This window comes from Elephas maximus, chromosome 9 (genome assembly GCF_024166365.1).
Source record: "Elephas maximus indicus isolate mEleMax1 chromosome 9, mEleMax1 primary haplotype, whole genome shotgun sequence".
In the NCBI taxonomy this organism is placed as follows: domain Eukaryota; kingdom Metazoa; phylum Chordata; class Mammalia; order Proboscidea; family Elephantidae; genus Elephas; species Elephas maximus.
In genome coordinates, this window is record NC_064827.1 from 48,745,708 (window position 1) to 48,759,676 (window position 13,969).

The 13,969-nt window shown below is 46.2% G+C and overlaps 1 protein-coding gene across 1 annotated transcript in view; it reads left to right on the forward strand.

Annotated features, from left to right (window-relative positions):
- GALNT12 (polypeptide N-acetylgalactosaminyltransferase 12) overlaps positions 1–13,969 on the forward strand; it is a 56,561-nt gene that overhangs the window by 37,915 nt on the left and 4,677 nt on the right. The window contains exons 3-8 of the mRNA XM_049896138.1: positions 2,107–2,296; positions 3,194–3,379; positions 5,468–5,585; positions 6,936–7,112; positions 9,366–9,497; positions 11,924–12,037. Coding sequence (XP_049752095.1) covers positions 2,107–2,296; positions 3,194–3,379; positions 5,468–5,585; positions 6,936–7,112; positions 9,366–9,497; positions 11,924–12,037 — 917 coding nt within the window. The remainder of the gene's footprint in view (positions 1–2,106; positions 2,297–3,193; positions 3,380–5,467; positions 5,586–6,935; positions 7,113–9,365; positions 9,498–11,923; positions 12,038–13,969) is intronic.

Here is a 13,969-nt window from a genome sequence, read left to right on the forward strand (position 1 = left end):
TTGTGCCACCAGGGTTCTGTACATCTCTTAGTACAGAGTTGTGGTGTTGTTAGGTGCTGTTGAGTCTACTCGTACTGACCCTGTGTACACCACTACGAAGCACTGCCTGGTGCTGCACCATCCTTACAATCATAGCTATGTTTGAGTCCATTGTTGCAACCACTGTGTCAATCCATCTCGTTGAGGGTCTTCTTATTTTCACTGACCCTCTGCTTTACCAAGCGTGATGTGCTCCAGGGACTGGTCCCTCCTGATAACAAGTCCAAAATACATAAGACTAAGTCTTGCCATCCTCCCTTCTAAGGAACATTCTGGTTGTACTTCTCCCAAGCCAGCTCTGTTTGTTCTTCTGCCAGTCCGTGGTATATTCAGTATTTTTCACCAGCATCATAATTCAAAGGCATCAATTCTTCTTCAGTCTTCCTTATTTATTGTCGAACTTCGCATACGTATGAGGCGATTTAAAATCGCCTTGCTTGGATCAGACGCACTTTAGTCCTTAGAGTGATATCTTTGCTTGCTAACACTTTAAAGAGGTCTTTAAATAAAATAAAAATATATATATTTATTTTATTTTTTGCAGCAGATTTGCCCAATGCAGTGTGTTGTTTGATTTCTTGACTGCTGCTTCCATGGTGTTGATTGTGGATTCATGTAAGATGAAATCCTTGACAACTTCAGTATTTTCTTCATTTATCATGATGTTGCTTATTGGTCCAGTTGTGAGGATTTTTGTTTTCTTTATGTTGACGTGTAATCCATACCAAAGTCTTAGGTATTATCCATACTGAAGTCTTTGAGCTTCATCAGTAAGTGCTTCAACTCCTCTTCACTTTCAGCAAGCAAGGTTGTGTCATCTACGTATTGCAGGTTGTTAAGGGGTTTTCCTGCAATCTAGGCTCTGCATTCTTCTTCATATAGTCCAGCTTCTCAGATTATTTGTTCAGCGTATACGTTGAGTAAGTATGGTGAAAGGATACAACCCCGATGCACACCTTTTCTGATTTTTGTACCATTTCATTTTTGACAGCTTCCGGTTTTCCTAGATTCAAACTTTATACATTCCATGTTCTGATTACTAATAGATGTTTGCAGCTGTTTCTTCTCATTTTGAGTCATGCCACATTAGCAAATGAAGGTCCCGAAAACTTTACTCCATTTGTGTCATTGAGGTTGATTCTACTTTGAGGAGGCAGCACTTCCCCAGTTATATTTTGAGTGCTTTCCAACCTGAGGGGCCCACCTTCTGGCATTATGTCAGATAGTGTCTCACTGCTATTCATAAGGTTTTCACTGGCCAATTTTTTTCAAAGTAGATTGCCAGGTCCTTCTTCCCAGTATGGCTTAGTCTGGAAGCTCTGCTGAAACCTGTCTGCCATCAGTGACCCTGCTGGTATTTGAAATACTGGTGGCATCGCTTCCAGCATCACAGCAACACGCAGGCCACTGCAGTATGACAAACTGACAGACGAGTGGTAGCTTACACAGTAGACTCTCATTAATCTTAGCTGCCAGTAATATTATTACTACTACTGTCTAAACTGTAATGTGCTCCTGAGAAAAATTACACTGGCCTCATTCTACTGTTATAAAAATTGTGGTTAAAAGATTGCATGCATTTTTGGGGGGAGCAAATGGTGGTTCTGGAACCCCTCAACCCTAGCCTCGCATTTTCCAGGCTATTGTATAAACATTTCACAGCCTTCAGAGTGCTTCCAGCGTTGGTCGTGGGTGAGATAAGGACACGCCAGGTGGCAAAGCATAGGAGAAAATGCAGTTGCTGCTGGGCCAACTTTGAGTCGTGGTGACCCCAAATGTGTCATAGTAGAATTGTGCTCTATAGGATTTTCAATAACTGTGCTCTTTAAGAAGTAGATCACTAGGCTTTTCTTCCAAGGTTCCTCTGGGAGGATTTGAACTACCAACATTTCAGTTAATATCTGAGTGTTTATCTGTGTCGACCACCTAGGGACTCCAAAGAAAAGGAGGCTCATATGTGTTCAGCCTTCTTTTTGGGAAGGCGAGGCTGTGGAAGGATGTGGCTTAGGACGAGGTGCTCCTTCAAGACGTCAGGGTAATCCCTGTTGCTCTGCTGTCCCTCCTTAGAGCACCTGAAGGAGCGTCTGGCCACTGAGCTGTCTGGCCTGCCCAAGGTGCGCCTGATCCGCGCTAACAAGCGGGAAGGCCTGGTACGAGCCCGGCTGCTGGGGGCGTCCGTGGCAAAGGGCAACGTGCTGACCTTCCTCGACTGTCACTGTGAGTGCCACGAAGGGTGGCTGGAGCCGCTGCTGGAGAGGTGCGTGACCTATCACATGGGGCGGGGCCACAGACTCACATGAAAAGTAAGCTCATTACCATTGGTGGAGAGGCAGTAGATGTGCAGTAGGGGCACATTCTGGGGCTCGGGGCACACTCTGGGGCCTGGAGCACCTGGTTCAGATACTCTTTGTGTTGAGATACTCCTTGGGCTAGTCTTCTGTGACTGGGAATCGTAATGGATCCCACTTCACTGGGTGTTGAGACCACTAAATGATTTAATATCAAGTGCTTAGAACATACCAGCATGTGGAAGGCACTATGTAAATGTTTGCTTCCTTGTTATATATTACACAAGTTTATTGTAGAAAACTTAGAAAGTACAGTCAAGAAAATAAAAAGAAAATTGTCAATCTTACAGAATCACAGCCCTAGAGAACACACATTTAGATGTATTTCCTTCAAGCAGAGCCGGGGTGACTTGGCTAATGTCACACAGCAAGTAAGGGACAGAATTAGAGCCTATATTCTAACTCCAGAGGTGACCCTTTGGTCTTGGTGCATCTCTGTTCTCACAGAGATAATTACTTCTGGATTTTAAGACACTCCATTGTGAATAAATAACTCAATCCTGAGAAATTGAAAATCTGTTTCTGTTTTAAAAGATATTTTGTACACGTCTTGACATTCAGAGAGGAAGCCAAGTTTATAGAGCCCTGAGACTTCTCAGACTAAGACCAGAACGGCCTCCTCTGCACCATGTCCACCACAGATGGTCTGCCAGGGTGCAGACACCTGGGATAAGAGAAGCAGGTGTTTCTTAGCTAGGTCTTCCTCCTTCCTAGTGGAAAAGTGAGGAGAATTCATGCACAAATCTCCCACTTGCTCGCCAGCCACACATCCACGTGGAAAGACAGGGTGTCCTGGGTGCTTTCAGGATCCATGAAGAAGAGTCGGCAGTGGTGTGTCCCGTAATTGACGTGATCGACTGGGACACCTTCGAGTACCTGGGGAACCCCGGGGAGCCCCAGATCGGCGGCTTCGACTGGAGACTGGTGTTCACCTGGCACACGGTCCCCGAGAGGGAGAGGAGGCGGATGCGGTCCCCCATCGATGTCATCAGGTCAGGGACCGAATTCTAGGTTACTTGTCTCTGAGTGTGTCTGGTAGCATCTGGCTAACATGTCAGTGAAAGCCCTCAGAAGATGGTTAGCTGTCGGGCCATTTGAACTGGGGCTGGGTGGATTTGGGGGGAGGCTCTAGCTCTGGCCAGTGGGTGAGTCTGGGTCTGAGCAGAGGGGTTAAGGGAGGATCAGTTGCTCTCATTCTTGAGGTGTTGATGTAATAGTCTTTCGTCTTCCAAATTCAGAACCGATTGGCAGACAGGAAGAAGGGTCAGACAGGTGGAGGTCAGGACTTCACCCTCATTGCTGGTGCATTGAACTGGAAATGGTGGCTTAGATCTATCTGCATCCACGTTTGGCGACTGGGCTCTGAATCTTTCCACCGAGTCCTGACCCTCAGATGACTGACCGTTGGCTAGAGTGGAGCAAGTGAGGGGAGAGTGCAGAGATGGGCAGAGCCAAATCATGGGGGCTGGGGGGAATTTGAAGATAGAAGGGAGGGGCTGGGACTTCACCCCGAGAGGGTGGAAGCCAGTGAGGGGATCTGAGCAGGAAGGGACCTGAGCATGTTGCATTCTTTAAAGATCGTGCTGAATGCCAAGTGGTGAGCAGCCTGGAAGAAGCAGGGTTGTGGGCAGGGACCCCAGTGAGAAGCTTTGGAGTCTTCCAGGTCAGAGATAATGGCAGCTTGGACTGAATGGTGGAGGACAGGATGGAGGGAAATGGTGGATTCCAGAGATGTTAAAGTGGAAGAATTGGGAGAAACAGGGAAGGGAGGTCTTGAGGATGATACCAGGCTTCTGCAGGAGCTTTTAGAGAGCTTCCTGCCCAGCCCCTCACTAAACAGATTTGGAAACTGAGGCAGAGTAGGAAAGATCTAATACAGGGTCACAAATCCAGCCTGTCATACTGGCATGAGGCTCCCATTGTCTACCTTCCCCCGTAAATGTGCTCTAGGACTTTGTGGCCAACTATCCTCCCCCTCCCATGATATCCTTGGGCCTCAGTTTCCTCATCTATGAAATAGGTATGATCATATCCACCCTGCTTACTTCCCAGATTTTAAGGATGAACACATGGGAAAGTGCTTTGTATCTAGAACCTTCCCTTCCACTGGGAATGTTGCTGTCCTTTCCTCAGTTGGCCGAGAGCTTGCCTTGGTATGCAGGGAAAGCCATTACTTTATCACCACCCAAAGAGTGGCTGGAGAAACTTACATATTTTAAATTACCAGGCTTTTAATGTTGTATTTTCCCCCATTTCAGAACTTTTGCATCTGCCTCTCTGTGGTGTGTAGCCTTACAGCTCTCTGTGAGGTAGCATGGAAGCCTCGGGCCATTCTGATATCTGTGCTGGCTTCTAGATAAACCTGGTAGAGAGAAAACAAGGCCAAAGCTGGCTGTCCAGGTCCTAGAGGGGGAACCACTCGAGAAGAAGAGAAACCAGCCCTTGGGTCCATTAAAACACCCAACTTGCTTTTGTGATCTTCTGCTGGGCAGCCTCTAAGCTGCATCTGTGAGTGCCTGCCTATGAAGTCAGGGTTTCTGAACATGGCCGCAGCCTCCATAGGCCAGCCCCTGCCATGCCCTCGGGGAACACGGGTTCTCTATCTCTCCTCATCTCCCTTTGCTTCTATGCTTCTGAAAGTATGAAAGTATAAGGGTTTCTGTCACCCACAGTCCTTGGCTCACGCTGGTCTGTCTTCTCAGAGTACCATTTACATTCTTCTTCTTGACTAACTCCCCTTTGTCTTCCAGACCTCAGCTTCTCCAGAAAACTTAGCCCTCCCCTCTCTGCCTCTTGCCCTCTTCTGTGTTCCCACCAGCCACAGGGTTGACCTCAGTTAAAGCATTTATCCCGCACCATGTTCTTGTTCTGTAATTGCCTGTGGGGTGTCAGCTTCCTCAGGACAGGGGCCGTGGGGTATGTTTACGTCACCAGGCCCAGCAGAGAGCCTGGCAGAGCCGGCACTCAGTACCAGTAGAGATGGATGAATGGAATAAAGGATTTGTAGCAGGAAGACAATGCAACTAACTGGGATGGTTTTCTGCTGCTTGCATTGAAATATGGGTATCGCACTCTTCCAGGTCTCCAACGATGGCTGGTGGGCTCTTTGCTGTGAGTAAGAAATATTTTGAATATCTGGGGTCTTATGACACAGGAATGGAAGTTTGGGGAGGAGAGAACCTCGAGTTCTCTTTTAGGGTAAGTATTCTAGTCTTCTTTCTAGACTCATTCCCAATCTGTCATCTCTCTCTCTCTCTCTGGGATGATGAGATTTGCTATGAAAGCCTGGTGGACTTTCATCTATCGCAGCAGTTTATCCAGTGATACTAAAAGATGATAATGGCACATACATACTATAAACACGCTTGCCTTCTTGTTTCAGCTTTTTAAAAAATGTATTTTTAGTAAATTTGGGGCTAGTAAGGGCCTTGAAAGTCACCTTGCCCTCTCTTTCTACAGAGGGGAGGAACCGAGTATCAGCGAGGGTAAGGCACCTGCCTGTTCAGGGTCACACAATGAGTTCGTGGCTAAAACATGGATTCCTGCCTCTTGATCTCATCTTCCGGAGCCTTCATTTGATTAACGACTTATAAATAGCCTCTTCATTTAGCACAGTGACTTTCAATCTCTGACACATGTAAGAATCATCAGGGAAACTTATTAAGAAGGCAGGCTTCTGGGCGCAGTGTCCAGAAAGTCAAATTTTATAGCATTAGGGTGAGGCCCAGAAATCTGCTTTTTGTAACAAGCCCACCTAACTGATTCTGGTGTGCAGGGCCCACTGATCCACCTTTGAGAAACCTCTAGCATTTCCGTGGGTTTTCCAGTTAGTGGAATATTACGTTTTAAGTATCGAAAGCTTATGTACTGTTCATGCTGTTCAGTAGAAAATTTAATTTTTAAATAATATTTTAAATGGCTTCTTGCCCTCATAAAAAGTGTTAATAAACAAGAATTTGGCCTTCCACCGAGGCCTCAAGCTCTCCATGATAACTTCCAGATGTTGTACTTAGTTGTACTGTCTTTGGGGCAATGAGGTGTTCATGGCCTTTTGCCCTAGGACAAGACGGTCCCAAGTGCCTCCGCCCACTGAGGTTTGGGGTGCACTTTTAATGGTCTTTCTGCCTCTTCCCTAGGTGTCAGGGTGCTCTGCCTTCCTCTTGAAGCTCTTCCTTTTCCCCTTCCAAACCTCTCTTCTTACTTGCTGCTTTCCTATCTTCTGTGGCTAGGAGATCAGGTAATCAAGCCCGTATTTCACATGATGAGTAAATGGTTCCGAGTGAGATTCCTGTGGGCCCTCCTATGAACAAAGAGCATGAGCTTTATACTGCATGGGCTTGGGGTGTTGGTTCCGATGGCTTCGATGCCTTTGGGGCTCCTCCCTTGGTGTTTGACTGCGTTCAGTGTCATCAGTGTGCTGGATAAGTGGCCTTCTGCTCGTGGAGTGTGCGCGTGTTGGCAGTGGTCATTGTGACCGCCATGTGTTCCGTGTCCTCGCTGCAGCCCACTCTGCTGCTCAGCCCAGCTTCTTCTCTGCTCTGTATGTAGATCTGGCAGTGTGGTGGGACCCTGGAGACTCACCCTTGTTCTCACGTTGGCCACGTTTTCCCCAAGAAGGCCCCTTACTCCCGCAACAAGGCTCTGGCCAACAGTGTCCGCGCAGCCGAAGTGTGGATGGATGAATATAAAGAGCTCTACTACCATCGCAACCCGCATGCCCGCTTGGTGAGTTCTCCTGCCCACCCAGACCTGGTCAAGTTCCCACACTCCACCTGGCCTCATCTGAACACGTGGCCTCCCCAACATAGTAAATTCGGTTTTAGAAATAGAGAATAAATGGACATTCATGATAAAAGTATGGAAAAAGCTTGTTCCTCCGTTTATAATAATAATAAACCAGCACAGCTGGCCACTGGATACCTAGAGTGATGTTGCAGGCATCTTACCTGTATTACCTCTCTGCAACCAGCGGGATCAGGTCAGCACACTTAGGGTACAAGGCACAAGCTCTTTATTTGCAAACTTACTGAGCAGGGCACAACTGCCTTATTAGCTAAAAACCTATTATTATTATTAGCCTTATTAGCTAGAAGTCTGCTATTTCCCTCCTGAGTCCTTTTCCTAGCCTCCTTGAATTTTCCAACAACCCTGAGACTTACTTTTCCAAAATGGGGACTCAGCGCTGCCTCCATTTCCAGTCAGAGGGAGAACTGGAGAGTGGCCCTGGCCACCTCTGCCATCTTCTCACCACATATTGTAGCTATGGAAGCCAGGTCCCCACAGCCCTGTAGGGGCTGGTCTGCCTCCCGCTCAGGTGAGCCTTGCCGAGCCTGTCTGTCAGAGCAGTGGTCAGAGTGTCCCTGTGGGTGCTGAAGTTTCAGCTTTGTCAGTTTGCTCCCCAGGGACCCTGGCCACATGCTGTGCTGAGACCAGCCCACACCCCCACACTAAGGTGGGTCTTCAGGCCAGACTCTGTCTTTCCTCTGGTGACTTCTTTTAGGGGCTCATTGCTCTTCTTCACCCCAGAGCCTTGTTCTGCCCCTACCATAGGGGTACTGTGGAATGGTCCACCGATTTTCCCAGGAAATCCTGGGCTTCCAACTCAAGGTGGTCTACTGCCCCTGCATGGACCAGCTCTACCTGCCAGGGGGCATGTGGCAGCGTGTCCCCAGGACAGGGGTGCCCACTTACCCTGCATTTGCATAACTTAGAGGGCCACTTAGCAAGACTAATTCTGCTCCAAGACCTGTCTCACGGCCATTTAATGAAAATCCCTTTTCTGAATCCTTATAGCAGCCCTGTAGATAGCTAGAAAATGCTTGTTTTGTGGATGGGAAAGCCAAGACTCAGAGCGAGGGAGGTGTAAGGAGCTTGCCCAAGGCCTAGGGGCTGAGATGGAGTAGGACTCGGCCTCAGCCTGTCTGTTGCGGTGTGCCTTGCCTCTCACTGCTGCCCTGCCGAGCCTCACAGACTCTCGGCCTGTCCTCCCTCCTTGCCCCTCACTCTCTTTGGGACTCCAGAGTCATTTATCTCAGCGTCCTCTATTTTGCCCACGGCTGCAGGGTGGAAACACCTGATCTTCTCTGTGACCTTGTCTGGAACCCTCAGTTTCCTGCCAGTGAGATTCCCAGCGAATAATATGTTGGAAGGTCACCAAGTAAACCTTTTGCCCGAATGCCTGAGTGTTAAAATAGATACGTGGCTAAGCTGAGGGTACAGTGACTCTCGTCATAGAACCTCTAAGAAATAAGCAGAAATTGGAAATTTTATTAAAATAGTTCATTCTTATTACCATTTTATTAAATATTTAACTTCTCAAACTTAATAGTTGAACATAGTGCAGGGATGGTGATATTATTTTTTGTGGCTGCACGTTGCCACACTCTACACGTGCTTCACTGAATTACTTGAAGTTTCTCAATCACTGGGTTTGTCCGTGAAACTCAAGGTCCACAAATATTCACTATTGCAGCATTTTGCTCTTGCCATCATAAGCTGTGTATTTATACTTCAGTATATTGAGCAGCTAAGAAGGCTTTTCACTCCTGGTTTCATCTAGAATGCTTATTTGTGTTTGAAAGTGAATATTCAGATATTAATAGTAAATCAGAAGGTCATGGCACGTGGGTATGACTGACATTTTGTTGGTGGGATGTCAAGGTGACCTCTGGGATCACACGCTCATTGATGACACTCAGGTCTGGGGTATCCATGCCAACCCAGGGCTTGGCTTCTGGACTCCATCAGCACATGCATTGTCACCTTCCCTTGCACACCTGGTCACACCTCCCCAGAGCACCTGGGAATGTAGTTGTTCGTGTGATTGTCTCGCCTCTAGAGTGCTGGAACTAGGGCTAAGGCAGTTTTTTACCCTCTGTGTCCTGCATAGGACCCAGTGCGACTGAGCATCAGTGAGGAGAGGGTTTTGATAGGAAACGCCGTGACCTGCCGGGGCTCACCATTGTGCTGTTTTCTCAGGAGCCCTTTGGGGATGTGACAGAGAGGAGACAGCTCCGTGCAAAGCTCCAGTGCAGGGACTTCAGATGGTTCCTGGAGACGGTGTATCCAGAACTGCACGTGCCGGAAGACAGACCTGGCTTCTTTGGGATGGTAAGCAAGGCACGTTGTGAGGGCAGGGAGTTGCCTGGCCTCCAGGTCTGAGCGACAAATCCTGGGCAAGAAAGGCCCCTTCATCGGAACTGGTGCCCTCCCATTACCCTCAGCCTCTCCCAACTTTCATCAACTGTCCTTCCTTCTCCTGTGAGTGTCTGGGCCTCTCATCCAGAATTGGCAAGTGTAAGCCTCCTGCTTTATGATGAGGAAACCAAGGCTCACTTGGTATTTCTGTTTTCCAGTTATACCTCATCGCATTACTTCAAGTCTAAATGGCTGGACCAATTAATATTTCCCAACCTAGGCATCTATAAAGGCAGAGTGGGAATAGAGAGTTACTTCTAGTATTTTAAAAAACATAAATACCCAGCATCTTTTGCTGGGATTTACTCTGCTGTGTCTTTTTGGTCAGAAGTGCAGATGTTACATTTTGGAGGCCTTTGATAAATACAAAACAGGATAGTAATGCACTAAGTTCTACTTTCATTATGAAGATACTCACACACACACACAAATGCCGGTCAGGTCGAGTCGATTCCGACTCACAGCGACCCTATAGGACAGAGTAGAACTGCCCCATAGAGTTTCCAAGGAACAGCTGGTGGATTTGAACTGCCAGCCTCTTGGTTAGCAGCCCTAGCACTTAACCGCTGCGCCACCAGGGTTTCCGCAGGTCAGGTAGTATGGTGTCATGAATCCTGACCCTGAGATTCTGGAATTACCAAGATTTTGGCACTCTCACTTTCTCTCTCCTCCTCTCCACTCTCCTACCTTTTTCTTTTTTGAGGCAAATCCCAGGCATCATGTTGGTTCACTCCTATGTACTTCAGTATGTGTCTGTATAAAATGTGAGCCTTTTCTTCCAAAATGAAGTCATTATCACACCGAATCGGATCACCATAATTTCTTGGTATTGTGAATATCTAATCCTTATTCAGACTCTCTCAATTTCTGAAAAAATACCTTTTGGTAGTTGGCTAGTTTGAAATGGAATCTCAGCAAAGTGCGTGCATTACATTTGATTGTCATTTGTGTTGTTGTGTCTCTTTTAACCTAAAAAGCAGTCCCCCTCCATATTTTCCTTTTGCAGCACTATTAACTTGTAGAAAAAAAGCATCACTTGTCCTGTATGTAGAGTGATACACATTTGGAGTTACACATTTGCTTCTTTGTGGTGTCTCTTAACTTGTGCCTCTCTCCCCCATATTTCTTTAAAATGGAAATGAGGCCCAAAGGCTTGATTAGAGTCAGGGTCAACTTTTTGGCAAGAAAAAGTTGGTGCTTCAGGTGGTGCTTTGTATTCATATTGTGTCATATCGGGAGGCAGGTAATATATGGTCATCCTGCTTTTAGGGGTGCTAAGCTTGATCAGTGGATTCAAGAACCATCAGCCTGAACCATCCGTTAGAAAGCTTTCCACCAGCCTTCTGTGTAATGTTTTTAGTAGACATTGATAATCACTGCCTAGATCCATTACTTCAGAGAGAGTTGCCAAATGGTGATTTTTCTAATTCTGTCATTTTTCCCACATTTATTTGCTGGGATTCTTCTGTAAGGAAGAACGTTCCCTCATTAACTAGGGCAATTTGTTAGCCATGAAATTTCAAATTGGTATAGGAAAGGCATGACACGTTCATAAGTCTTTCTCTTAATTTGCCCATTTTCAGAATAAAAGTTGGCAGTGTAGTTTCCTTCTATTGTGTCCAGTGGGTTGTTTTTTTGGTTTGTTGGCTCATTTGTTTTTTTTTGTGGGGGGGGGGATTTTTCTTTTTTTTGAGTATTGTTGTAAACTCACAGATTTTTATATAGTTACTGTGTTTTAATCAATTCAGTCTTTTTTCTTTTTTTACTTTGTTTTGTTCCATGTTCTCATGGTACCATCTCTGGCCAGTGGGAGCCTCTTCGTTTTAGCTTCTGTGACCCTTGAGCCCATTTTAATGGCTTTAATAACTTCCCTGATTTCTGGCCAATCTGTTTATCTTATATATCCCCTGCTGTTCCTCCAAGAAGCCCTGGCCCTTTAATGGGAAATGATATTTAGAGTCTACAGTCGATCCTAGGGGTGCTTCTCACTGTGGGTTGTCATTGCCTCTAGATGGTGCCATCCAACAGAAATATAATGTGGACCACATAGGTAATTTAAAATTTTCTAGTTGTTGGGTGTCGTTGAGTTGATTCTGACTCATAGCAACCCCATGTGACTGAGTAGAACTGACCCATAGGGTTTGCTTGGTTGTAATCTTTACAGAAGCAGATCACCACTGGGTCGGTTTGAACTGCCAACCTTTTGGTTAGCAGCTGAGCGCTTAAATGTTGTACCATCCTGCCTCCTTAAGTATATTAATTGCATGTTGAAATGATAATGCTTGGGATATATTGGGTTAAATAAAATATATTATTAACTTCATCTTTTATTAATATAGCTGCAGAACAAAGGACTAAAAGAATACTGCTTTGACTATAACCCTCCCAAGGATGACCAGATCTCAGGCCACCAAGTCCTTCTGTACCACTGCCACGGGATGGGCCAGAACCAGGTAGGAGCTGCATCTCAGGAGGCTCTACGTTCAATGGATTGTCAATGTGGCCTCTAAAGGGGGAGATGAGGTAGAAACCTATGTGTTTTTTTCTTAAATTAAATACCTGGTATTGGGTGTTTCATTATAAAAATAATATATGCTCATTACAGAACATCTGGGAAGTAGAAAAGAGAGTGAGTGACAGGACCGAGAGCACCACCAATACGCCTAAGACATCTTTTCTTTCCTTCTTTTTTTATGCACAGACTTTAGATAATCTGTTTGAAATCATTGTTAAAACACCTGCAAGTTTTATGTTCCATGATTTCCGTTTATTTCAACGTACGTTTCTTACATTATTAGAAGCCCTTCTAGAATATCATTCCTAATGGCCACTTAATATTTCATTGCATGGATATGTTACTATTTAGTGAACTGATTTCCTACCCCTCCCTGCTTTTTTTGCAATTATAAATAACTCTGCCACTGACATCTAATATCAGAAAGAAGGGAAAAACCAACAGCTCTGCATTTTGGATGATTCCCTTAGAGCAATCCTTCAGTGGAATTGCAGTTTTGATGCACAGTGCCGTACTGCAAACGGTGTTGAGGGATGTTGATTTACCTAGGGGCTCAGGTGGATCTTCTTCTGTTAAGTGCTGTGCCTCAGACAGGGCAGAGGAGGGACAGTCCTGGAGCACCAGCGGGTCAGAACAGGCTCCTGGCCCTGGAAGGTGGATGGGCTCGCCAGGGGCAGGGCTGCTGAGGAGGTATCAGACACCTAGAGATGAAGGGGTGAGGATGCAAAAGTTCCCTTCCAATCTGGACTCACAGCAGGTCCGTTTGAATATTAAGCCTCAAGCTTTCATAATTTGGATGCCTGAAACCGTAAATTGTTCAGGTTCTTCAATACCTTCTAGAATTATTAAAAAACTCATCGTTGTCAAGTCAATTCCAACTCATAGCAACCCTATAGGACAGAGTAGAGCTGCCCCATAGGGTTTCCAAGGAGCAGCTGGTGGATTCGAACTGCCCACCTTTTGGTTAGCAGCAGAGCTCTTAACCACTGTACCACCAGGGCCCCCCCTCTGGAAAAGTGCTTCTCACAGGTGGTCCCTTGACGCATACCATTAGCATCACCTGGGAGCTTAGAAATGCAAATTTTGGGGCCTTGCCACAACCCTACGGAATCTGAGTCTTGTTTTAACCAGCTTTCCAGGAGGCTTCTTTGCCCCACAGCCTTGGGAATGGCCATCTGTGTCGGGAACTCCTGGAAGGGAGGTAGGGTGGGTGGGGTGAGTGTCTTGTTAAAAATGCGGCATCCTCAGAATGAAGGAAACTAAACATACAAGGGAAAGGTGAGTTCAAAGGACTGATGGACCACATCTACAATGGCCTCCACCAGACTGAGTCCAGTGCAACTAGATGGTGCCTGGCTACCACCACTGACTGCTCTGACAGGGATCACAACAGAGGGCCCTGGACAGAGCTGGATCAAAATACAGAACAAAATTCTAACTCACAAGAAAAGACCAGACTTACTGGCCTGACAGACTGGAAAAACCCTGGGAGTATGGCCCCTGGACACCCTTTTAGCTCAGTAATGAAGTCACTCCTGAGGTTCACCCTTCAGCCAAAGATTAGACAGGCCCATAAAACAAAATAAGACTATTGGGGCATACCAGCCCAGGGGCAAGGACTGGAATGCAGGAGGAGACAGGAAAGCTGGTAATAGGGAACCCAAGGTCACAGAGGGAGAGTGTTGACATGTTGTGGGGTTGTTAACCAATGTCATAAAACAGTATGTGTACTGTTCAGTGAGAAACTAGCTTGTTCTGTAAACCTTCATCTAAAGTACAATAAAAAAAATGCAGCTTCCTAGGCCCCACTTCAGACAGAAGGACTCCCTCTCTGGGCTGGGGCCAGGAATCAGGATTTTTAACAAGTGCT